General features: G+C 38.0%; 1 protein-coding gene and 1 pseudogene across 2 annotated transcripts; one reads left to right on the top strand and one right to left on the bottom strand.

Annotated features, from left to right (window-relative positions):
• Positions 1–1,060: 1,060 nt before the first annotated feature.
• Positions 1,061–10,495, bottom strand: LOC135583844 (transcription factor GTE9-like). Of its 2 annotated transcripts, XM_065087176.1 has the most exons (11): positions 10,326–10,495; positions 8,441–9,677; positions 8,300–8,345; positions 8,052–8,204; positions 3,110–3,174; positions 2,841–2,910; positions 2,657–2,737; positions 2,445–2,560; positions 2,270–2,336; positions 2,051–2,181; positions 1,061–1,960 (listed from the first exon to the last, which is right to left on the bottom strand). In XM_065087176.1, exons 2-11 carry the CDS (start codon positions 9,662–9,664, stop codon positions 1,697–1,699), a joined length of 2,217 nt encoding a protein of 738 aa, XP_064943248.1. In that variant the 5' UTR covers positions 9,665–9,677; positions 10,326–10,495; the 3' UTR covers positions 1,061–1,696. The 2 variants fall into 2 exon arrangements, with proteins under 2 accessions (XP_064943248.1, XP_064943249.1); XM_065087177.1 differs by lacking the exon at positions 10,326–10,495 and having other exon boundaries at positions 8,441–10,079.
• A 3,707-nt stretch (positions 10,496–14,202) lies between these two features.
• LOC135595786 (uncharacterized) lies at positions 14,203–23,263 on the top strand (annotated as a pseudogene).
• Positions 23,264–23,407: the final 144 nt, after the last annotated feature.

Raw genomic sequence — 23,407 nt, 5'->3', positions numbered from 1 at the left:
TTATTGGCGGCAGCTTTGGAAGAGGGAAGAAAAGAAAGTATGCATTCAAATCTTTTTAATATATTATGTTACGAATTATTTGATATATTAAATTTATAATAATTTAGTAATAACATCACTTAAATAGAAATAAAAATAATAATTCATTATGAAATCTTGGCCACCATAATCAAAATATTATAAAACATTATAAATAATTTAAATGGATTCCTAACCTCAACCAAATCAACTATAAACCTACAAAATATTATATTATAATAATCTTAAAAATAATATTATATCATTATAGTATTATTCAATAACATTTACAATGCTTTCAATACCTCAATAAAAATACTATAAGCATTATTGAAAGACACTATAAATGAACTAAATAAATAATTATAGAGAATATTATAGATGAGCTAAATGACAGTTGAAGATTAGTAAAAAAAAAAAAAAAATTTTTTTAGAGGTGAATATTTTCAAATCAGGGACAAAAAAGTAAAATAGAGATACCACTTAACACATGCCAAAAATGCAAGCATTCTATAGAAAAATCACCTTTGTGTTAATTTTACTTAATTGATTATTATTATTATTTACTTATTGTTGAAAATTATTTATTCCTAAATGCATCAATTTGCTTACTTTCAGATGCGTATATAAAAATGTTAATATTCAGGAGAGAAATTGAAACCTCCCTACCTCAAGCCAGAAGGTTGCAAATGCGTAATGGTATTAACAAGCAACTAGTAATTTAGACTCACAAGTCGATTGGTTACAGATTCATTCAGAAATATATTGACAAATTAATCTACAAACACTAAACCCATTAAGAAAAGAGAGGCAATATATGACAAATGTTAAGAAAAGATAGGCAAGAGAGGCAGTAACTCTGATAAACAAAAGTAATCAGAAAGTAATATAGGACAGTCCATTGATAAACAAACCAGAAAGACAAATGTAGCACATTCATATTACTCCCGAAGGCTAGTGCAATAAACATAGTTCATGATGAGAACACCAACAAATTATCACTCATAAATTAAAGAGAACACTAGCAGCAAAAGAAATCCAGTACAAAAGGTTTCATGTCTCTCATTTCACTTCATTGATTTTTTAGAGTGCAGAGGATTCCAATCTCACTCAATGTCCAGCAACATACAAAGCCCAAAGCCCCAGTACATCTCTTAGGCAAACTTTTAACATAAATAGTGTCATGCTCGAGAGTAAACCATCTCAAGGAGAAAAATCAAGGAATTTGTTTCTATGTATTTGCTTCTTTTCAGTTCAGAGAACATAAAGAAACCTAATTATGAAAAAGAAGCTATGAGATAAGAAACCTCATGCACAATTTCGATAAAGCAATCTCCCAGCATGAAAGCCAAATGCTTGGTTTCCAAGGAACAAATCAGCCAATCCTCTCTCTGAACCATAGATAAATTTTCAGCTTTCCCCAACTCTTAAGTACCTCACAGAAAACCGGACTTCCAAATCTGAATGCTGGCTTAATAGCAAATGAACCACCTTTAATCTCTCCATTCACTGAACGGTAGCAGCAGTCAATTTAATGCCCCAGGAAGAAGCACACTCCACAACCAAGACACTTAACAGCCCAACTAATCACTTGAGCTGCATTATCTTTTCCAAATGTCAGAATGTATAGTTCTGACCAGATCCAAGAGCAAAATCTAAGCAATATAGTATTATACAGTCAATCAATCTCTCCTTCCTCAACATCAATTTCAGGAGCACCTTTAGGTTCACCCTCTTCCTCTTCTTCATCATCGACTTTAATGAATAGCCCAAGTTGCTCTAAAGGGTTACCACCAAGTTTGAAGCCCCCTATGCCATTCAGATAATAATCTGAGCACTTCTCATCAAGGGACATCGGTATTTCTTCAGCTGGAGCTGTTCTAAGCATTTCCAGATCTTTAAGAATCCGACAGTCCTCATTGATGTCCACAGTTTTCTCCATCTACGGTGATGTCAGAAATATCTACAGTTAAAGAATATACAAGGGCACAGAAAAACGAAAGAAGATCAGCAAACAGAAACTGATACTTGCCTTGAGCAAAGCCTGACGTGCTGCTTCTCTCTCGAGCTCTCTTTTGCGCTTAGCTTCAGCTGCAGCTTCTGCTTCAGCTTGTCTGCGAGCATCCTCAGCAGCTTTAGCTTCTGCTTGCAGCCATGCTCTCTCTGTACCACGATAGAACAAAAGGTTCTTACACAAATTGAACTTCAAGAGTAAGTGGTGCAGGGAGATGAGGGTGGGAAGCATCGCTACCTTCCCTTTGCTGTCGTTCAACTTCCTCTCTCTCACGCCGTAGTTTTTCAGGGTCCCCCTTGTCACCCTGACCTCAGCGACATATATAATCAATCAAGACTATGCATGCACAAGATACATGCAAAGCAGCATTACACTAAATTCTCAGCTGACCAGTCGTCACTGTTTAACCAACCTGGTGAAGAGTTTTCTCCCGAGCTTTGAGAATTGTATCAGCAAAACGGCTCCTAAGCAAAGCTGCTCTATATAGCTTTTGTGGGGAGACTTGTCTCTCACATGGAGCATGCTCCCCTAAAATTTCCAGTGGAAAAGATAAGCCGATCCATGCAATTAAATGCTTAGAATCCCTGTGGTCTCATAGATATCTTCTTAGAAATGCATGCTTACCCTCTTGGCACTCATCAGCCTCGACCAATAAAGATCTAGGATGAGCATCTTTCTCTGACTGACTCAACCCACTCCAAGTTCCTGCAAATTGCCAATAATACAAGATAATTTAATGCTGAACTAAAAACAAAATAAATGATTTCCCATTATTTTAAATCAATGGTTTATGACATCAAAAACTTACTATTAAAGTCAAGTGGGTTCATTACGTCACTTTTCTCTTGATCAGAACTTGCCTTAGTTCCTGAATTTTCCTGATGCAAAGTACAGCAACAGAAATTTTAACTAACTTCATGAATATCTAATTCTTAAGAAGCCAAAAATAAAGGATGAACAAGCATGTCATAGAAAACATCAAATAAAAATTAAGGGCATATTTAGCACTAAAAGAAACCAGTTTGATTGTCCAGGAAGCATATACCTCACTATCTGGTGTCACATTGTGAGACATACCTTAGCAGCATCTTTTGGAACAGAAACTTGCTCCTCTGGTTCACTCCCGGTGGAACTGTCAGAGTCTAAATATAAAAATGAACAAAATTTAGAATCCAGAAAAGGTCACACTCAAGTAAACTTGTGTGATGCTAAGAGACTTCCAAGAAAAGGTCATTTAAAAAAAAATAATATGTGAAACAAAACTTTCCAAAAACATGTTTGATTTTATATCAAGAAGTTATCCAACAAAACAATTTCTACAAGAAATTAAAAATAATAAAGGACTTGCAACTAATATTAATTATTCTAAAAAAAACATAAGATATAAGATTCTACTAAAGAAATGTAGTGGACTTTACATGTCGATAATATTGATATTATGCAGCAGTTACCAGTGTAAGAACAAAAGAAAATCAAGTGAAAATCCTCAATAACTTAAGCTACATAAAACAGTCAGCATTAGAACAATAAAGTTCTGATTAAGAAGAACTAAGATTAAATAGAAGCACAATTTTACCAACTTAAATTAGGGGGAAAATAAAGGTGAAGCTGTACCAGGTAAATGAAACTTCCAAAGAAATCTATTCAGTGGCAAGGTGAAACCAAGAAAATATTGCTCATAAAACTGAAGGTGGATAGTAAATATCAAGCCAGCATGAAGCATCATGTGACTGCCAAGTGCCTTTACATTAAGAAAAAAAAAATTGTACGATGATCATAAAACTAAGTCTGCTTAACCAAATAGACAATTAGGAAACATCAAATCCAAGAAGTTACTATAGCATAGATAAAGTCGCTGATATACGGCGAATACCAAATATAGGATTGAAAAAAGTAGTTTTGACATGTTCATAACAATCTATAAACTCATGGCAAAGCACACTGACTGAATCCTCATCAAAGATATTATATAAAACAAAAGAAGACACAAAGAATCATTTAGAAATGACAAGGTACTCTCACGATCGTCTTGTTGGCATTACCCTCAATGGAGCTTAATGAGAACATATTCACCACTGAACATTGAATCTTAGACTTTTCTACAAAATATATGCCACTGAATGTTTATACATTGTCATATGTTCCATTGTATTAGAATCTGTCTGAAAAATGTTAAGTACAGTTATGTACAAAGTCATACATAGCACTTATGTACAAATGACCGCTCACATAACAAATAAGATACATTTTAATTATGTGGTCTAAATGCCAACACTTAAATGAGTAAAATTTCAGGGAAGCGACAAAAATAGTAAAAAAAACAAAATTCATAGATTAAGCTAACACATAAAAAAAAACCAGAATTTGCCACTAGCACACTGTGCTACTCAAAAGGTTTGATGTAATAAGTGTATATTTTCTGCTGCACCTTAGCTTGGATCACTACTCCCATCCTAAGCAAGCTGTGGATTTTCCCACTGTTATGGTGGATAGCACCCTCCATGGTTTGTGGGTATAAACTCATTTCAATACAGCTTTTAACCCACTTGTATTCAAGAACGACTTGTGATTTGTGGCCTCAGATGTGAAGTTTACTGTCAATTCATGTCTGTCTATTCTCAGCGAGGGAGAGGAAGCAGAGTAAGAGAGTGACAGAGAATCTAAGCTAGAATCCAAAAATGACACCACAATCATTACATTTGAACACTAGACTTGTATACAATGGGAAAATCTGTGTATGGCCACCGGCCCCACAAGGTACTTGGGTTGGCATGTCAGCATTTTCAAGAAAGGATTAATGTCCAGAAGTTTTTGTATGCACAGAAGATGGACTTCTTAGAAGGTAAAAACTAAGAAAAGCACACCTATAGAATTTTTTTTATATAAATTGCTGGATGAATAATATTGACTGCAATTAACCAGCAACACGGGCCTAATAATAGATACAAGTACCAGAATTAAAATTGAGCACTGAATCATATCTATATAAGCTGGCATAAATGCTAATGAACAACCAGCAATACTGCATCCACCCAAATCATTGGATGAGTGCAAAAGAATAACCTCAGATCAAAATCTAATAGAACACAGTATCCGGATAACATGCTTCATATTCTCAACTCAAAATCCATGCCTTCTCATGAATGATATTAAACATATATCTGACAAAGCAGCAGAATGTTTGTTTTCTAGCCAGATCCAACATGGAAAGTAAACCATCCCAACCACCAATGCTTGGAAGTAACGAGAATCATGAGTTCATCTCAACTCAAAAGGCATTTACTACTCGCCAGAAGTTGAGACGAAATCAACTACTAATATAAAGTATTATAACATACTTCAAGACAATATGAAAGATTACCAAACACTAGTAAAAAGCTACATTAGCAAAAATTTCTTTTTTTGAAGCATTATTATACACTACAAGATGATACACATATACTTCAGGTTGTTCCTTTACAAGAAGTAATATGTACACATGAACTACATTATCTAACAAACCAAAGGCTGATGAAGTGAAAAGGTAGAATGGGAACATGGGAGATGGATAGTAACGGAGAAAGGGATGACTAGCAAATAGAATTAAAAGCAGAGCACCACCAGAGAAGAAGCACAGGTGTCAAAGTGTGAGACAGGAGTGGTGTACTAAGAGAGGGAGTGGACAGAAAGGGAGAGCAGCCAACATCTAGCAGCATGTCAAACCACCATCATTGTGGTGGAGAACAAGGGTGCCATACAGCTGCAGGTGCAAGTCTGTGAGAGCAAAGTTGCATAATCGAAAGTAAAAAGATAATGAACCAAAATGAGCATATATTCATCTTGTAATTTTTAACACTATTGTTTAGGTTGATCAAATCGATCCTTGAAGCTGAAAGGAAATTATGTCACCTCTCAAAAACCTGATTAATGGAGTCCTATACATCAACCCAGGAATTTTTTCATGGGTGCTTCTATCCAATTTGGCTAATCTAATGGGAGGAGATATGATACATTGGAACCAAAATAAAAGAAGAAAAAACCTTATTCCAAGTAAAAACATGCTCAAGAACTCAGAAGCTGTTCCAAATACCTCAAGAAAAAGAAGAATCGGTTATAAATTGAAAAGGTCTATTTTAATTGTTAGATGAAAAGTGTTTACTGCAAGGAGATGAAACAAAACTGAATTAGCTTTAATTCAACCATAACCAATCTTAATAAGACACAACGTCTAACCCAATAAAGGTATCATTTTTGCAATTCATGGACCACAGACCTAGAATTCATCCAACAAAAAATACATCTTGACAGAGATTTTTTGCTGTAGAGAACTTACCAAGGCAACTTGTAGGTCAAATGGCAGATGCAAAAATCGCTTAGATGTGACAATAAGCAATATTTACAAGACATGCCAACATCTGAAAACTCTGGTTGACATTTTCCCTCTATTTGACCTTGGATGATTTCGCTAGAAAATACCCACATTTTCGGTATTTCCCAAACAATACCCCCATTTTGGTTTTTACCAAACAGTGCCCCTAATTCAAAAAAAATCCCAAACTACCCCTATAAGCGTTGAAGATAGGCAGAACCCATATATTGGTGGAGAATGACTTTCAGGATGAGAAGATACTTAAAATACTCTCTCTCTCTCTCTCTCTCTCTCTCTCTCTCTCTCTCTCTCTCTCTCTCTCTCTCTCTCTCTCTCTCTCTCTCTCTTATTTTCATTTATTGGTGGAACCCACCCTTTCTTTGCCTGCTTCATCCCTTTCAAACTGCACACAGACACCTTAAAGGCAAGCGTTGAAAATAGGCAGAACCCATATATAGAAACACTGGTGTGGGCATTTTAGTCTTTATATCCATAAATCACTATGCTAACAGCTAAATGATGGAGCCTGGCAAAGGCATCTAAATGGGCTTTTAACGCTTAATGTGGTATAAAAGCAGTTCACAATTTTGCAAGGGTATCTAGATAGATGAAAATTTGGAAGAGATCATGACAAAACATTTCAGTAAAGGGAGCATTTCAATAGCATGTGAAATGGCATTCAAGCTAACATATTGGCTTCATGCTGGCTCAAAACATGACGACAAACAGGTCAACACAAGATATGTGTCCATGGCATAGGTTGGGTCCATTAGGCATACCCTTTTTAAACTCAGGAAAATACCATGTTCACATGATACATGACCTTCGACATGTACCACAGCAATATGAATTGACACCATCAGTGACTAGAGCTTAAAAATGTCAAAAGCATAACAAGACAGAAAAATGACTCCACCAACATGTTAACAAATAATTCAACTGAATTGATCTCCCAAGACACATTCAATGTTTCGTATTTCAAATTAGAACAACACATGGTAAAGCCAAAATGGTAGCAAAATCTAGTACATTTGAATTAACAAAGAAAATTACACAGCAATCCTATGTGGTTTGTTGCACATCAACCAAATGCACATAGTAGTCATCAAGGTTCACCAAATCAGGATGAGTTCCACCAAACTTGTAGCTTTTACTGGAAAAAATAGATTAAACAAAAAACCGAGAAAAAATTATCCAAAATAGAATTATTAAAAACAAAACAAGGTTCCTTGTTTTTTTTATTAATGCTACACCTCAACCCTTCTTCATTATTCTTCTGCTCAGCCTCCCGCTTCATCTTCCTATTGGCATTTCTACTGCTAGCTACTGGAGTACCAGAACAGGCAACAGAGATCTCAAAAGAAGGAAATAGATGGAATCAATCTATTGATCAAAGGTGACGATCAGTTTAACATGGAAAATTGCAGGAATAGGTGCAATGATGGAACAAACTAATAGAAACTGAATATCATAATTTGGCATATGAGAGAAATATGCAACTCCATAAAAAAAAAAAGGATCCATGTATTGTTAACATATAGACAAGATTTTACCACATAAACACAAAAAAATCACTCAAAATCTCAATCTTGTAACTAGGATGATATGTAAAAAATACAAGCAAAAAGAAGATATATGGACATGACCCAGCACATGCAAACAAGTACGCACCACCGGTAGAACCTGAATCGCTACTTGAACTGCTTGAACTGCTACACTTAATATTTCTAGCCTTTGCATCCTTTTCTATTGCTAAAGTAGGGTAGAAAGACATGGGAGGATCATCGCCACAGATATCCACATCCTCATCAGCAAAATCATTGCCTGAGAATGAATGAGAAGGCACAAGCTTAATTTTGTATCTGGCCACAAGTACATTTATCCTTCAAAGAAGAATATGCACAAACAAGAATACAAACCTTTACAAGAATACATCGCTGAAGTGTGTACACCATTTTCATTCACCTGCACAAGGTACATTAATGGCTGTATTTACCTAAAACATTTAATGTTCAAACAATAAAGAGAAAACCCCATAAAGCCCAAACAGAACAGAGTACCTCCCCTTTGCACTGCTTCACTTTCACTTGTCTTGTCTCTCTCTCCTGCAAATAGTTATCTAGAAGCTTTTGCAACTCAAAAAGTGTGTCCTCACCAAGAGTCTCAATATCAATTTCTATTTCCTCGCAACTCTGATTCATATTTCCACTGTTCCGTCTCAGAAAATCAATAATGTAATCTGGTAGATCTGCCAAAAGTGACTCCAATCGTCTAGTAAGACTTTGTTTATCCTCATCAGTCATCTTGGGTATTATACTCTCAGGTGCAGGGGTATTGGAGTCATTAAGGGGCATTTTCCTCTTTTTGGATGAGGACACTGACTTGGGAGCTTGAGTTTCTCTCTTAACATGTGCATCTGCTGAAGCTAACTCTTTTTCTATTGGTTTCCACCGAGTTTCAAAGAACTTGCTCAGTGTATCTGCCATGATATGGACATCATTACCCGGTGGGTTGTATGTCATCGCGTTTGTAAAAGTAAGCCTAATATCTGCAACAAAACCCCATGGGCTGGAGTAAGCACCCGAGGTTATTTTTTTCTTGATGGTGCCCAGATCCATTGGTTGCTTAATGACAGTGTAATAATCAGGAATGTTCAACTTCTTAGGATCAACTGGTTTGTTAAAAACCCAACCATACTGGTGCGACATCAACAGCTTGAGGAGTGTCTGACACTGTTTCATCAACACTAAATTTGAATTGTTCGCAGAAACTGGATGTTCAGCTGTTTTTGAAGACTCAAACTTTCCTGATATCCCACGCTTCATCTGGGAGCCACTCCGCACTGTGGGATCACTTTTTTTCTCATTCTCATTAATAGAAGATGATGTTGTAACACCAACATTTAAGACACTCCTCAAGTTCAGTTTCTCCTGAAACACCTGGGTTTGCTCTAGCTCTGATTTTAGTTTCGTTTTCAATTCCTTTCTTTGAAAACCAGACATCTTGGACAAACAAATCACCTGCAGTGGTACATTAAAACCATTGCATCTGCCCACATTTAAGGTTATGCACCTCTTCCTCTTTGGAGAAGTGGAATCTCTAGAATCAGCATGTGTTGAGCTCGCAAAACATTCCGATTCAAGCATCACCTCTAATCCATGTTGGTAGTCGACGACAGAACCGGAACATAATTTCTGCAGCTTCCCCATTGCAAAGGAAAGATCTTGTGAACTTTTCTTCATCTGCTTTTGATTGGTGTACTCTAGAAGAACCGTTGGTGCCATATAATCAATCTGTCTGTTCACATCAATCATGTGAAAAGATTGCACAACATTATCTGTTGCAATGCATCCAAATTATTTGCCGCAAAATAACTTGATTGTCTTTTTTTTATTTCTTTGTAGGTTACAAACGACAAAATTACCAAGAAGGGCGTATTATTATTCTATCAGTGGCCAATTGGGATGAATCTATAATTTAGCAAATTATTTATGGCCGGAAGATCTTTCACTGAAATATGCACAATTACACTAGAAATAGTGAAAATTATCCCGTAAACCTGAGCTTGCTACCAAATACAAACAAATGCCAACTTGACCCAAATCCTCCTTCACTAATCCAACAACAAAGACCAATTCAGAGCTTCTGAAATCACAAGATAAAACCCTAAATGTACTCAAATTTTCAACCAAGCTCTCTTCACCCCACCCCACCCCCCACCCCTAAAAATCGAAAACCTAACCTCCGAATCGCACCATGCAGGAGAAACCCTAAAAGTCAAAACCAACACCGTGATCCAAAAGATTGCTATCCCAGAATTCAAAACGAATCTCCTTTAACCAACCTTACTAAATCGAAGATGCCAAATCCCAGCCAGATTTATCCACAAGACAGCAGAAAAAATCGGAAGGCGAGAGGGAAAGAAACCATAAACGATTTAAAAACCTGAATCGAAGACCGAAGCCGCTTTCGGTCCCCCAAGAAAAACCCTAGAAACCGACACCACCCTCTATTTCCCTATATCGCTTCTCTTCTTCGCCCTCCCTTTCGCCTTTCTCCTATCCTCTCTTCGCCAACACGCGCACACGAGACCCCGCGAGTCGATCGACAGCGAATGGCGATCGAGCGTAGCCCTCGTACCTCATTTATAGAGACCCACGGGGCTCGTATCGGCCGTCCGCTTAGTTCAATCCAGCGGCGATGGTGAGGTTCACGGGTGTAAACCAACGATTCGAATGGACGGCCCTGATGCTTTCAGGTCACGGGATCCCTTTCGGATCCGACGTCCAGGGTTTGGTCACGAAAGTAAAAGAGCGCCACGTTTCTTTTGACGTGGGGATCCCCTGTGACGCGCTTCGTAAGGTGTCTGATGCAATGCGTGACGTGGCCACGTGCTTCTGGAAGGAAGCCGGTGGGACACGTGGTGCGAGCTTACCGGTGCGTGGCCGTCAGTGGGTCGGGTCTGAATCGAGGCGGCGGCGGCAACCCTCAACCCGACCCGTTTGGCTGAACCGGAATCGTCGCATTCGTAGCTCCGACCCGATAAGGATAAAATGATTCGGATCAAAATTTTGCATATGGTAAGTATAAACTCAATAAAAAGTATATCATCGCACAATAGAATGTTGAGCGAATTCTCGAAAAAGCTGCTCAATATGACAGACCGTAAAGTTTCTTTCCTTTGCATTGAATCCGTCTGATCATAATGATTTTAAATATACTTTTAATATTTTATATAAATTTATAATGAATACGTGAAAGATATCGTCGATTTATCAAAAAAGCTTGATGTAGAAGTCAAGTTATTTTCATTTTCTTGTTCCCAAATTAATAAGAATATCTATTTGAAATCTTACCGAAAATGATAAATTAATTTATATTTTATTTATATTTTTTTATAGTGATATGGATGTTTTATGGAGTCATAAAGCATATTGTAATGGGATGAGTTGCTCCATGTCATCGGCTGATTCCAATGTAAGGAACTGAAGTTTTTTTTTTATATCATGTGAGGAGCATTTTGGATATACAAGAAAAATAAAGTATCGATAGAAAAATAAATAAAAAGTCACATCAATTGAGAAAAATCTAAATTATGATTTTTTTTTTTGACAAATCCTAAAAAAATTAAGTTTTATTTTTCTCTTGATGAACATTTTTTTTACTTTATTCCTATATGACATCCCCTATTTTTCAAAAGAATAGATTATCATGGCCTCTATCGTATCTATTGTTGCCTTTACCCTTCTTTGCCACCTCCTTTAACCGCTCGCCCCCGAGAAAGATCATGATGCATTTGCTTCATTGCTTCTCTTCAACTATGTTAATAGTGTCCGTGACATCAATAATCCCTATATTTTCTTTTGCTTCTTTCAACACGCTCTCATCTTTCCTTGTCGCTCCATTCTCTCATTCCACATATACTTCTCATCTCCTTTTATGTTTTCTTTCCTCCTTTGCTCATAAACCCCTCCTGTGATAACTCCCTCCTCTCATCACCTTTTTATGGCCTATATTATGTCCTTAGCGATAAGATCTCAATACCAACTAAATCATTCCAGTGGAATACCATACTCTTATTCCCTCCAACCCCGATTAGTACAAGAAGATTGGTTCATTCATCTTCATAGCTCTTCCCTCCATCACTTACCTGACCCCTTTCATCGCCCTCGATGTCACGTGCACTTGATTCCCAATCATTATCAACATGTACTACTTTCGATTGTAACTCCTCTTACGAGCATGCCCCCATTACCCTTAATGTTACGAGCATTCAAACTATCAATGTTGAATCCTATGCAAGAATATTTTTTCAGAATTCAATAACGACTAGTGATATTTACCCCTTGAGTGTTAAGTACGAGGGAGATAAGTTATGAAAAGAGTGTATCACCGACGACATCGTCACGATTGAACTTGGGGAGAATCAATTAATCAATCATGTGACGAGTAAAAAATGTAAGATGAAATCGATCAAGGATATCGATGATCGGAGACAATCACGAGATGATGACGACAAGATGACGATGGCAACTATAATAAGGTAGAGGTCAAGAGTAATAACATTTAAAAAAAATTAAAAAGTGCTATATGGAAATAAAACAAAAAGTGATATTGTGTGGAAAAAAAAAAGGAAGACTTCATGCTTCTTTTTTTTCTGAGAATTTATCCATTTTTTTCGAAAATTTATAATATATAATTTCAATTATGACGGACATCCGTAATAGGTATTAATGTACTATCGAAGTTGACATGACCACAGAAAGAAAGCTTACAATAAATCGAGTGACGAAACATGTGTACTTCTCCTACATACCTTTGTCTTGTCTTAAAGAGGAATTCCCGGAGCAGTTCCAAAAAGAGGAACTACTTAAGGAGGCTGACCAATAAAATTGATGCCTCCTTTCGCTTTCGTTGTGATCGTAGACAAAGGACATGTATGGACAGTCTGATGCAGTCGAGGCCTTTTCCAGACTCCAACCTTCTCTCTCTTTGACTTATGTGGATCTAGTAATGGGGATCCTACATCAAACCATCTCATATTTTTCTCTCTTATCCTCTATAAATCCTTCTCTGTCGATAGAATACACAATTAACAATGCCAATTGCCATGAATTATTCATATCAAGAAGTTTCAACTAATTCTTTATTCTTTAATCTTTATCATCTTACAACTTTTTGAGTTATAGGAGGCTCTTGTGTTCTTTTTAACAAAATCTCTCTCAGTTGATTTTTTTTGTTTGCCCGGCAAGAATAATATTATAAAATTATTTTTTTTAATTTTATTTTAATATTATTTTCTGACAACATGTGTAAGATCCTAATGTAATCTTTGAAAATATAAGGATTAGAATGTTAAAGATAACTAACTACATAAATTAATAAATAATTAGTTAAAAAATAATATTCAATTAATCTTTAAATCTAATTCACTATATCAATTAAAAAATAACTTATTGTTGTTGCTTTCGTGCTGAAGAGCTAATACGGTTTGGTTCAATCTCGAAGATGAAGATCTATCCTAGGGGCTCGTGTTAGGGTTGACAAGATGGCCTGAGTGGGTAGTTGAGGTGATACATGGACTCTCGAGGCATTATTAGCTCACAAAAATTGACTTGTGGTCATCCCAAGGTGTGGCTCATCTACCAGAGGAAGTTCTTGATTGTCCCGAGAGACGCCTTATCCTTGTCCTGACATGTTTTTGCGTTGCTCCGAGATCCTCCTTAGATGTGCTTGGACCCTACATAAGTAATTAATATCGGAGGATGTCTCACCCCAACCCCTCTGACGCTCAAGTTAATGGAATAGACGGAAGAAGTTTAGTTGAGATAGAGCCCGTTTGCCTTTTGTTTGACTTGGGGGTTAGAGTTTTATATCTATGCGTTTGATAGCATAAAGCTAGTGATGGATTATGGTATCTCTTATCCTACCAAAGGAACGTTGATAGCTGACGAGCGCATTATTCGAAGGACGACGTTAGGGTAGGACACTCGATATGCTTTGCCTTCGAAATGTAGGGCCGGATAAATTATGCTATAACGCATGGCTTCAATGTGTCCATGCAGGACTACGAGGTGAGTTGACAACACCATTTAATTGAAGTGACACCAATCAACAACCGTTGCACATGAATCATACAAGTCAACATGATTTCATTATTATTCTCTACATTGAAATCATTATAAGTTATTATTAATCCCAGCGATAACGTTACAGTAATTTTAATCCGTCCGGTCTAAAATATAATAGTCATAATCATAATAATGATGATGATAATAGTAATAATTATAGTAATAACAACAATACAGAGGAGTGAGTGAGCAGCAGCGGCTGTGAACGGAGCGAAAGCGTCGGAGGAAACACGGTTACGGAGCCGAGAAAGAAACAAAAATCCAGAGAAAGAAGGATCGAAGGAGGAGAAAAACCTAATGAGATCGGTGAGCTCGCTTCTTCCCCCGTTCATCCCCTTCGAATCCGCTCCAAATCTCTCCAATTCCACCTCTCCTCCGGCTCCCACGGCCTTCCAATCGTGGGGAAACTGGGCCCTTCCCCTCCGCGATTGGATCCGCCGAATGCGGCTCGTTTGTGCCTCGAGTTCGCGCCCGACGGAGGCCGTGATCGGGAAGGGAGCCGGCTTTCGCGCGTGGCCTTGCTGGCGGTGGAGCAATCCTAGCTGGAGGAGTGCGGAGCGGGGAAGAGATCGGAGGCAGTCGGAGTCTCGGGAGGTAAGAAAGTGGCGGTACGTGGAGCTTTTCGTGAGGGGGTTCTGTAGCTTGAATGAGCCTTTATACGGGCATTCGCTTTCGTGAATTTATTGATTTTGTTGTGTCTTTGTGCTGAGTTCGAACGGATTCTTTGGGAAACGCTTCTACTTTTACCGAGAATGTCTATTTGTAGCATAAGTTTGTATAGGCTTCGATCAGAACTGCGGCGACTTCAAGTGTGCTAACTTCCTTTTTGATCTTTTGCCTCTTTGCTCTCTGATCATTCTCATAAAAATGCTACTTTATTGCTACGTGTTGTCATGTGTTAAATGGTACAGAACAGTTAACATCACAGCTGAATCTGCTAACTGTTTCGATCTGCTTCTTTACCTCGACGAAAAATATTTTGGACGTTGTTATTTGCAAGTTTTGTCGGGCAGACTATGTATGCCATCTTCTTGTTCTTTTGACATTTGGAAGCCATCATTAATGTACGAGGAGCTGGAAGCAAGCTTGTCCGTAGGTGGAGGACAGGAAGACTGAAAGATGCCTTCTTCGCCCTCGCCAAGGCGCTCTCCTGCGAGAGAGCCCAGGGTGGAAAATTCCCAAAGAGGGGCCACAGTTTTGAGGGTAGAATTCCTCTCAAGGTCAAGGACGATGATCTAGCTTTGTTCAGTGAGATGCAGAACCATGAGAGGGACAACTTTTTGCTACATGCCTGTGATGATTTTGATGAATCTATATGTAATGAATATCTCCTCTCCATCCTTGACTTTTTCCCTTTTTTTGTTGCATTTGCATTATTGTTAATACTCATAGTACTGATCTATCAACCGTTTCTTTTCCATGTCATCAGCACAATTGAGATATTTTTCGGATTTCAAGATTGGGGTCACTGTACCAACCGGAGGAGAGTGCAAAGATCTCCTCAATGCAGTTGGTGAGAAAAATGATTATGACTGGTAAGTTCCTAAGAGTCTTTGCATTTTACCTTTTTGTTTTGTGCCACTATGAGGCATATATGTGAAGTGCTAATCTGCATTTTTGTAACACCTTGCCACCTGCTGTTAGTAGTTTAGCCATGCAAAGTCATGACTGGTTAATTGCTTGTCACCAAGCAGGCTGTTGACTCCTCCTGATACTCCCCTGTTTCCTTTATTGGATGACGATGAGCCTCAACCTGCTAATGTGTACAGAGGCAGGACAAGAACTCAACCCATTTCAATTTCGAGAACATCCATGGTATAATCTTGTATGAGAAACTAGTAATTTTGTTACATTTTTCTCCTCTTTCACTAGCACCGTCTTTGATACTTTTTTGTGGTGACAATGTGAAAAGACTCTGAGGACGAAACGAAGCAGCGCAAGTCCATCTCCTCGATCAGGTTATAGTGTATCTTATTCAAGAATTACGCCATCTTCAGCTTATTGTTCTAGCCCGCCTCCTGTTCTTCGATCAACAACACCCTCACGAAGATCTTCCGCTCCTCTAACGAAGTCTTCATCACTTGCTCAAAGGTCCTTGACTCCCATATTACGGAGGATGAGCACCGGTTCCAGTGGGCAGGCATTCACTGGTAGAAGGGGAACATCCCCTGTAAAGACAAATCGTGGCAGTTCTGCCTCACCAAAATTACATGGATAGCAATCAAATCTGCCCGGTTTCTCCACAGATGTACCACCAAAGGTTCAAACTTCTCTGACGGATCGGTCGGCATCACGTGTGCGGGGTTTGTCTCCAGCATCTGTAAATGGAAGAGGTTTTGGGCCAAAATTTGGAAGACAGTCAATATCTCCATCTTCGAGGAGTGCCTGATTACCGCATAATAGTGAAGGAGACTGTTTTAGCTCTATTAGTAAACCCTCTGCAGCATCTTCCTTCGAAGATGATGTTGAATCACATGCATGTGTAGGAGTTTCTACCACTGCTGCTACAAGAAAATATAGAGATTTTGCAAACACTAGAGCTATGCGATTCTCCAAGAACATTTCCCGAGTCACATCTGCAAGTTCCGCACCTAAAAGATCTATTGATTCTGCTCTTAGAAAGATCGTAATTTGCCATCAGTTTCTTTTTTCTGCTGTTCAGATAATCTTTATTATGTTTTGCAGTTATTGTCCTGCCCCTCTACATTATTTGCATGGATAATCCTCATGTATTTACTTTCTGTTTGGAGGATTCCTGTTGCCCTTGGAATGTACCATTCTTCTAAACTTTACTGTGTCAGATTGTAGTTATTGAAGACTTTTGCTTCGCTCATGGTTATCCTGCATTCCTGCTGCTGATGAAGTAAAAGTATCCTGCATGAGGACTCGCTATATTCTTATCTTTCTGTTGAGAAAATAAGCCTTTTTTTTGCAAACCTGTCTGGCACTCCTACAACAGGACACTTGTGGTGGTTTGCATTGGCAAAGGTACTAGAGGAGATTCTTTGAGTAGTAGGTCATGATAATTGATAACCACTGGTGCTTTATAATTACTAGAAAGGTGGCTTTACTTGATGTGTGCTTTCCACTATACTTATTGCCTGTTCTGTTAGTCTTTTAGCACTGACATATGCAGTCTATTCATGGTAATAGCTGCGAGCTATTGAAATTAGTTCTAGTTTCTCAAAATACTTCTGAAAAGATTGTTCTCAATATGCTGGCTCTTTGTTTAGGTTTTTGATACATGTTTTCCTTTGTAGGGCATCGTCTGATACCGAACATTTTTTTCACAGATTGAACTTTGGCTTTTAAAATCCTAGCTCTTCGTTGTTTAACCCTTCAACAAAAAATTGTTTTCGTCGATTGTCGTAGTTAGCCATACTAGATTGATCAAAAGATAGTCTAAGTGAAGTGCTCTAACAACAAACTGCATGCTGATACATGCATTCCAGATCTTCAAATTTGTTCACGTCAACTTTTTCCTTTTTCCTGGTTAGGGAGAAGGGGCAGATGGGGAGTAGCTCCTAATCTTTAGCGGAATTTGGATAACATCATAAAGAGGGAGATGTCATGACTTTTGTGATCAAATCCTAAATCTCATGGGTTCTATCTTTGAATAAATTTTTTGGCAAATTATAAAAAGGTGCATTTTTAATATAATTTTTAGCAAGTTATTATCTAAGAAAATTTTCTAGATGTAATTTATTTTTAGCAAATTATTCTAATGCTTTTCTGGTCTTATAAATTGTTAGAAGACCATGCTATAAATGTAATGCTTGTCAAGCTATTGCAAATATGGTAACGCTTGGATGGAATGCTGTTACCATTGTGCATATATAAATGTGAAAGCAACAAGCGTTGTGCTAATGCATAATTATCTGTAGGATCACCGGAAAACTCCTCAAAGCATGTTCAGGCCATTGTTATCAAGTGTCCCTGCCTCTACATTTTATGTTGGAAATACAAACAGCATCCTTCGACGTATGTTCTCTAGGAATTCTTCACTTACAACTAGCAGCAATGCAAGCTCCCAGCATGGTGCCAATGTTACTCCTGATTTGGAGGATGATGACCATGATCAGAGTGATCTGGCTGGTGAATGGGAGAAAAAGAAATCTGAATTCCAGGAGGAAATGTTTTGTTTTGATAAGTTGGATGGGATATGTGAAGATACTGGTCATGACACTTGTTCTGCTAATCTTCTAAGTGGTGGTGAGATCTTTGATGGGAGTACAGTCAATGAAGTTGACTCCAAGCCCAAGTTGGAGTGTTCTACAGTCGATGATGGTGATGCAGTAAATACGGCAGTTGCTTGTCGAGGTCTTTTGTATGCTGCCGAATTCGCTGAGATTGATTCTGCTGAAAAAAATGAGTATTTGCTCGAAGTGTGGGAAAAAAAATCATGGCCACTGATATTTGCAAGAATGTTCAGCCACATATAGATTAATTGGTTCAGAAGAACCTGGAAAATTTTGAGTTGCAATTCTGGATGATGAAAATGGCACATTGGACCATAATGTGCTAACCCAATTGGGAATCCCTGTACTGTCTGATAGTATAAGTGAACTCAGGCCTAGCCAACATAAACAAAGCAGTGAACAAGTAGTAACTGATTTTTCTTCAGACAGTGGATTATTTCCATCGGTGAGCGATAAAAAAGAGCAAAACCTTTCTGAACTTGAAGTATGCAAACCAGATGAGTTGAGTGTTTCTGAATCTAGTAGTAAATATGAATCTCAAAAAATCATTTCTGAACAGGAAATACTTGTATCAAGCGAAGTAAATGCTCCAGAATCTAGTGGTTAGTTTGAACCTCTAAAATTACAGCCAACTGCCAGTCCAAGTGACATGTTCGACAATTCTGAGGGCACAGAATTGGAGGCACTAATTGCTATCTCAGACTCATCTTTCATTGAAGATAATTGCGTGCTGAGTGATACTGGCTGTCAAGATGATGTTAATGGTGTTGCAACACAGCTCATCTATTGTGATCTCAGACCAGCAAATTGATACACTCACATTCCAGAATGCTCAAATTGATCATGCACCTGTTCAAACACAAGACTCTGTGGAGGATTTTCAAGAATCTTGCCTTTCCATATCACATAAGGATGTCTTGCTTTCCGAATTAGAATCAAAGACTGCCGAGGTTCCTTCTAGCGGTATTTAGCTTAACTTGTTATGTTGCATTTTATGATTAACTATTCTTGTCAAGTTGCATGCAGCTTTTTGTACAAGTTCAATTTTTTCTATCTTATGCTGGAATATGGGATAATATTTAATTTCACTAAGCTGCAAACTTGATTTGACTGTTATCTGATGTTTACTCGATGATTAATTATTGTATTCGCCTGTTAAAGAGCTTTCCTGTCAGATTGCATATATTGTGGATAGCGATGTTTTTGCTTCCCCATATTCTCTCTAGATAATTCCTTCGCATTTGTTGACCTTAGATAATTGATTCTCTTTGCAGAAGTGTTGCTTGTATTGTTTATATACTTTGCTCATTTCTCATGTAGCTGTAACTTAATATTACAAGGTCACTGTGGTAGTAAGTCATGCAAGCCAGTTTATAGTTGCAACATACAAAATATAGTTGTGGATTGTCTGCCCAAACTGAAAATCAATCGAAGCATACAGAGTCTAAATCAAATAAAAAGCCCGATTCTCTTTCTGAACACCTAAATTTTATGATGTCAGAACACCTGGTTGAGTTATTAGGCACGTATGGTAAGTTGGTGCTACTTGATTGAGATGATGAATTGATGATTTGATGGGTGAGATGGTCAAGGATTATGGTCAAATGTAAGTGGCATTATATTCATATTCAAGGTATTAGGCTCTTGGACATTTATTAGATCTTAAATATATGGTACTGAATCAGGCATGTGACTAGTTGGAGTCTTGGAAAAAGCTACTTAGGTGAAGGCACCTGGACTGGATAATCTGATAAGACTGATCTGGTGAGGGTAGCATGGTGGAGTAAACTTATTTTTATCAATAAAAACTTTATTATCACAAAATTTGAAGTCAATAATAGATGAAAGATGATGTTATCATCTACTTGGTGCATATATGACAAAAAATAGACCGGTGAATGAACACATAATGCAGGGATTATAAAAATATGATTATAAGTGGAGTGGCAAACTTTTTGAGTGGATTAATATCACCAAAAGGATCATCCTGATTCATATGAGGATCACTATGTATAGGTCCAACAGCTTCTTTAAATGACTTGATCCGACCTAGAATTTTCACAATCTCTTTTTTATTTCCAAAAGCAAATAAAACTAGATTACTAGCTAAACCGAATACAACCATCCTCTCTCCTATCAGAGCAGATCAAAACCATCACACTGACTAACCCTTGCAAAATTTGCCAGCCAGTGCACAGAGCAAGTCCCTCCTTACAGATACAAGTCACTATACACTCAGCAAAAGCCACCAATAAGCCATAAATATCAGAAATTACAATGGCAATTGGCCAAGGAGCTTCAATATTGCAGTTCAAAATGTGCAGAAGTGCATCCGCATCCATCTCCACATAAATACCCCCCTCCCCCCATTGCTTTGCTGTGATAAGGTCTTCCCGAACTGCCACAGATTCATTGTAAATGCTGGATCTATCCATGGTGTGTTTACAACCTGCAAAATCCACACCCCCATTATCATTTCTCCAAAATGTTGCCTAAACCCCCAACCTGCATACTACACTACCTGTCCCATCAGAGTTTAATTTGTGCCAAAATAGCTCCAGTTGTCTCTATTGCACAAAAGGAATTTTGCCCATGTTGTCCCTCAGATACAGGAGGTTCCTGATGGTCTAATGCAAGACTGACAGCTTTCAACAGAATCACATAAAAGTCCTGTCTTCCACCATTAAATTTGGCATCGTTTCTGGATTTCCACAGCAGCCAAAGAAGATGGGCAAGTAGCTCTCGAAAACATACTGCTATGGTTGTCCAGCACATCACCTTCCTTGAGCCAAAGTCCATCCTCGATATTGTTTCTTTTCTTTACTTTTATGTAAGTGTCATTAATCCTTATTTGTTTTACACACTGAGGAGGAGACTACCGAGGGATCAAGATTGACCATGTCAGGAGCCGCTGCATATAGCCACTTTTACCTAGCTCATGAGTGCCATTGGACTGTCTCATTCCAGAATTCTCCTACCCAAATTCCAAGCACCGCTGCTACTCCTTAAAGGGTCGGACTGACTGACTGAGATGGTCCAATGCTACTACCACTGTCACTGCCATTTGTTATGCTTATATAGGGATGAACAATTGACCTATTTTAGTTGTCTCATGGCATCCTTTTCATATCCTGGTGCTCCAGTGATACAAATACCAGCTGCAACCTTAATAGCCTCATTAATATCATCCACTTGACCTTCATACTCATCATTGATGGGCGAATCAGATGCTCGTTTCTCGAGGTCTTCCCCTTGGGCTTTCCGCTGCAGTCCTATGGCTTTCTGGACAACCAATTCTACCCTGAAAGTTTACCTGACTTAGGGCAACTTTATGAATTTAGCTGTTGGAAATCCACTGCTTTAGTTTGGTTATTCTTCCACATTAACCAATATAGTCATAATTGATGCACTGCCAATGAAAGCGGTGGGTCAAGTGACAAACATACTACCATATTGGACTGATACTTCAGTATCATTTTGCAATAAATAATTACTAACTGATCATAGAATTTATACTTGATTTTGAAAATACGATTAATATCTAGATTAGACCTATGCAGGTCTAGGTCAAATCATTGTGAATCCAACACAGATCTTCATAAGATCTAAGCAGATTTAGGCCAGATTTCATGGATCTAGTCTATATATACACAGATCTAGGTCAGATCGATAGATTTACAAAAATATAGGTTGAATCTCTGTGAATGTAACTTGGACCAAGTAGATCTTATCTACACTTGTGCGGATTGAGGCTGAATCCTCATATATTTTGGTGGGGATTCGAGGCCTAGATCTTTATAAATCTTCATCAGTTTGGATCTACTAGGCCTCTGGTTGGAGTGGATCTTGGCCAATTCCACGTGAATCTTCATTGGATCCAATTGGATTTGGCTTAAAATGAAGTAGAATTATACTAGATTTGCATAGATCTGGTTTCATTTCAACAGGAAGTTGAGAGAGGAAGATGCAGATCTAAGTGCTGGATGCGCTACTTGTCACTTGCTAATAAGCACTAGTAGCTACTATGTATCTAGAAAATTATAGGATGTATTGGTTCATTAGGTTCTTAAACATTCTTCCAACAATTTACGACTTTAGCATGATCAAGAACTTAGCATCCAATATTTAGAGACTTTACCTAGGAGATATGTATCTACATTTGATGGTTGGCTATCTTTAATGTTCTTTGCTATGTATGCTTAGTCTAGTATCCGAGATAAATGTGTAAGATCATCATTTGTCTTGTGTTGCTGACACTTGACTCTCACGGAAGAACCAATCATGCTGATAGAAGCTCCAAGGAAGAAGCAACAGATACTATACTCTTCTGCAGTTATATTGCCCATGATATGGCCTACAAGGCTGCAACAATTGGGATGGAAAAGGAGTTGGCTACATATGAGTCTTCTCATCGAAGAGTTACATATCTTGGAAGTTCTGTTTCCAATCAGAAGAATTTGCAAAAAACGTCCAACAAACGTATTCAGATTTCACAAAAGGTTAAACTAAAGAAGCTGGAAATTGCTGGCAGGATGCCATCTGTGGGTCTCGGGAACAATGTCAAGAACTCAGAGTTTGCAAGTCACAAAACTGAAGTTCCACACACGATTGACAGCACGAAGCCCCCGAAGTTGGAGTCGAAGTGCAACTGCACAGTGATGTAAGAGTTTCAAATGCCTTCGATCAGTTGTCTACTCATTAGATTCTCTTCCTGAAGTATTATAGCATAAGCACGATCTTGATATTCTTTATCTAGAAGAGGGGTTTTTAGATACTGGGAGTGACAGCACATGTGCTCCCAATCTTCATTTATTCTTGAGAATGCGATGCAATGCGATGTTGTAAAGACAATGCCCTTGGCATCAATGGGAGAGGAATGAGGAATCAGAGGTTCGTGGCATGCTTCCACCTTTCTCCTGCTAGTCTGGTTGTATGCTGCTGCTCTTTTCCTGTGTCCTTCAGGATGATGCGATATTCTTTTGTAAATTTTGTCCTCACTGTGCTTCTTTATGGCTTTGAATCAATCAAAAGAGATGAGTTCATGTGGCTGTAACGGTTAGCAAAGTTATATGCAATCTTTGTTCTTTGGGGTGCATAGTGATGGATTTTAATTTTACTATCGAGCGGATGACTTCCTAATCTCTTAAACTGGGATCAAACAAGATATAGAATTTCCTGGTTGATGATTGAAGTTTGT

The sequence above is a fragment of the Musa acuminata genome, chromosome BXJ1-10 (assembly GCF_036884655.1).
Source record: "Musa acuminata AAA Group cultivar baxijiao chromosome BXJ1-10, Cavendish_Baxijiao_AAA, whole genome shotgun sequence".
Taxonomy (NCBI): Eukaryota; Viridiplantae; Streptophyta; class Magnoliopsida; order Zingiberales; family Musaceae; genus Musa; species Musa acuminata.
The sequence above is the reverse complement of the archived record's forward strand: the minus strand, read 5'-3'. Positions and strand labels throughout refer to the sequence as shown.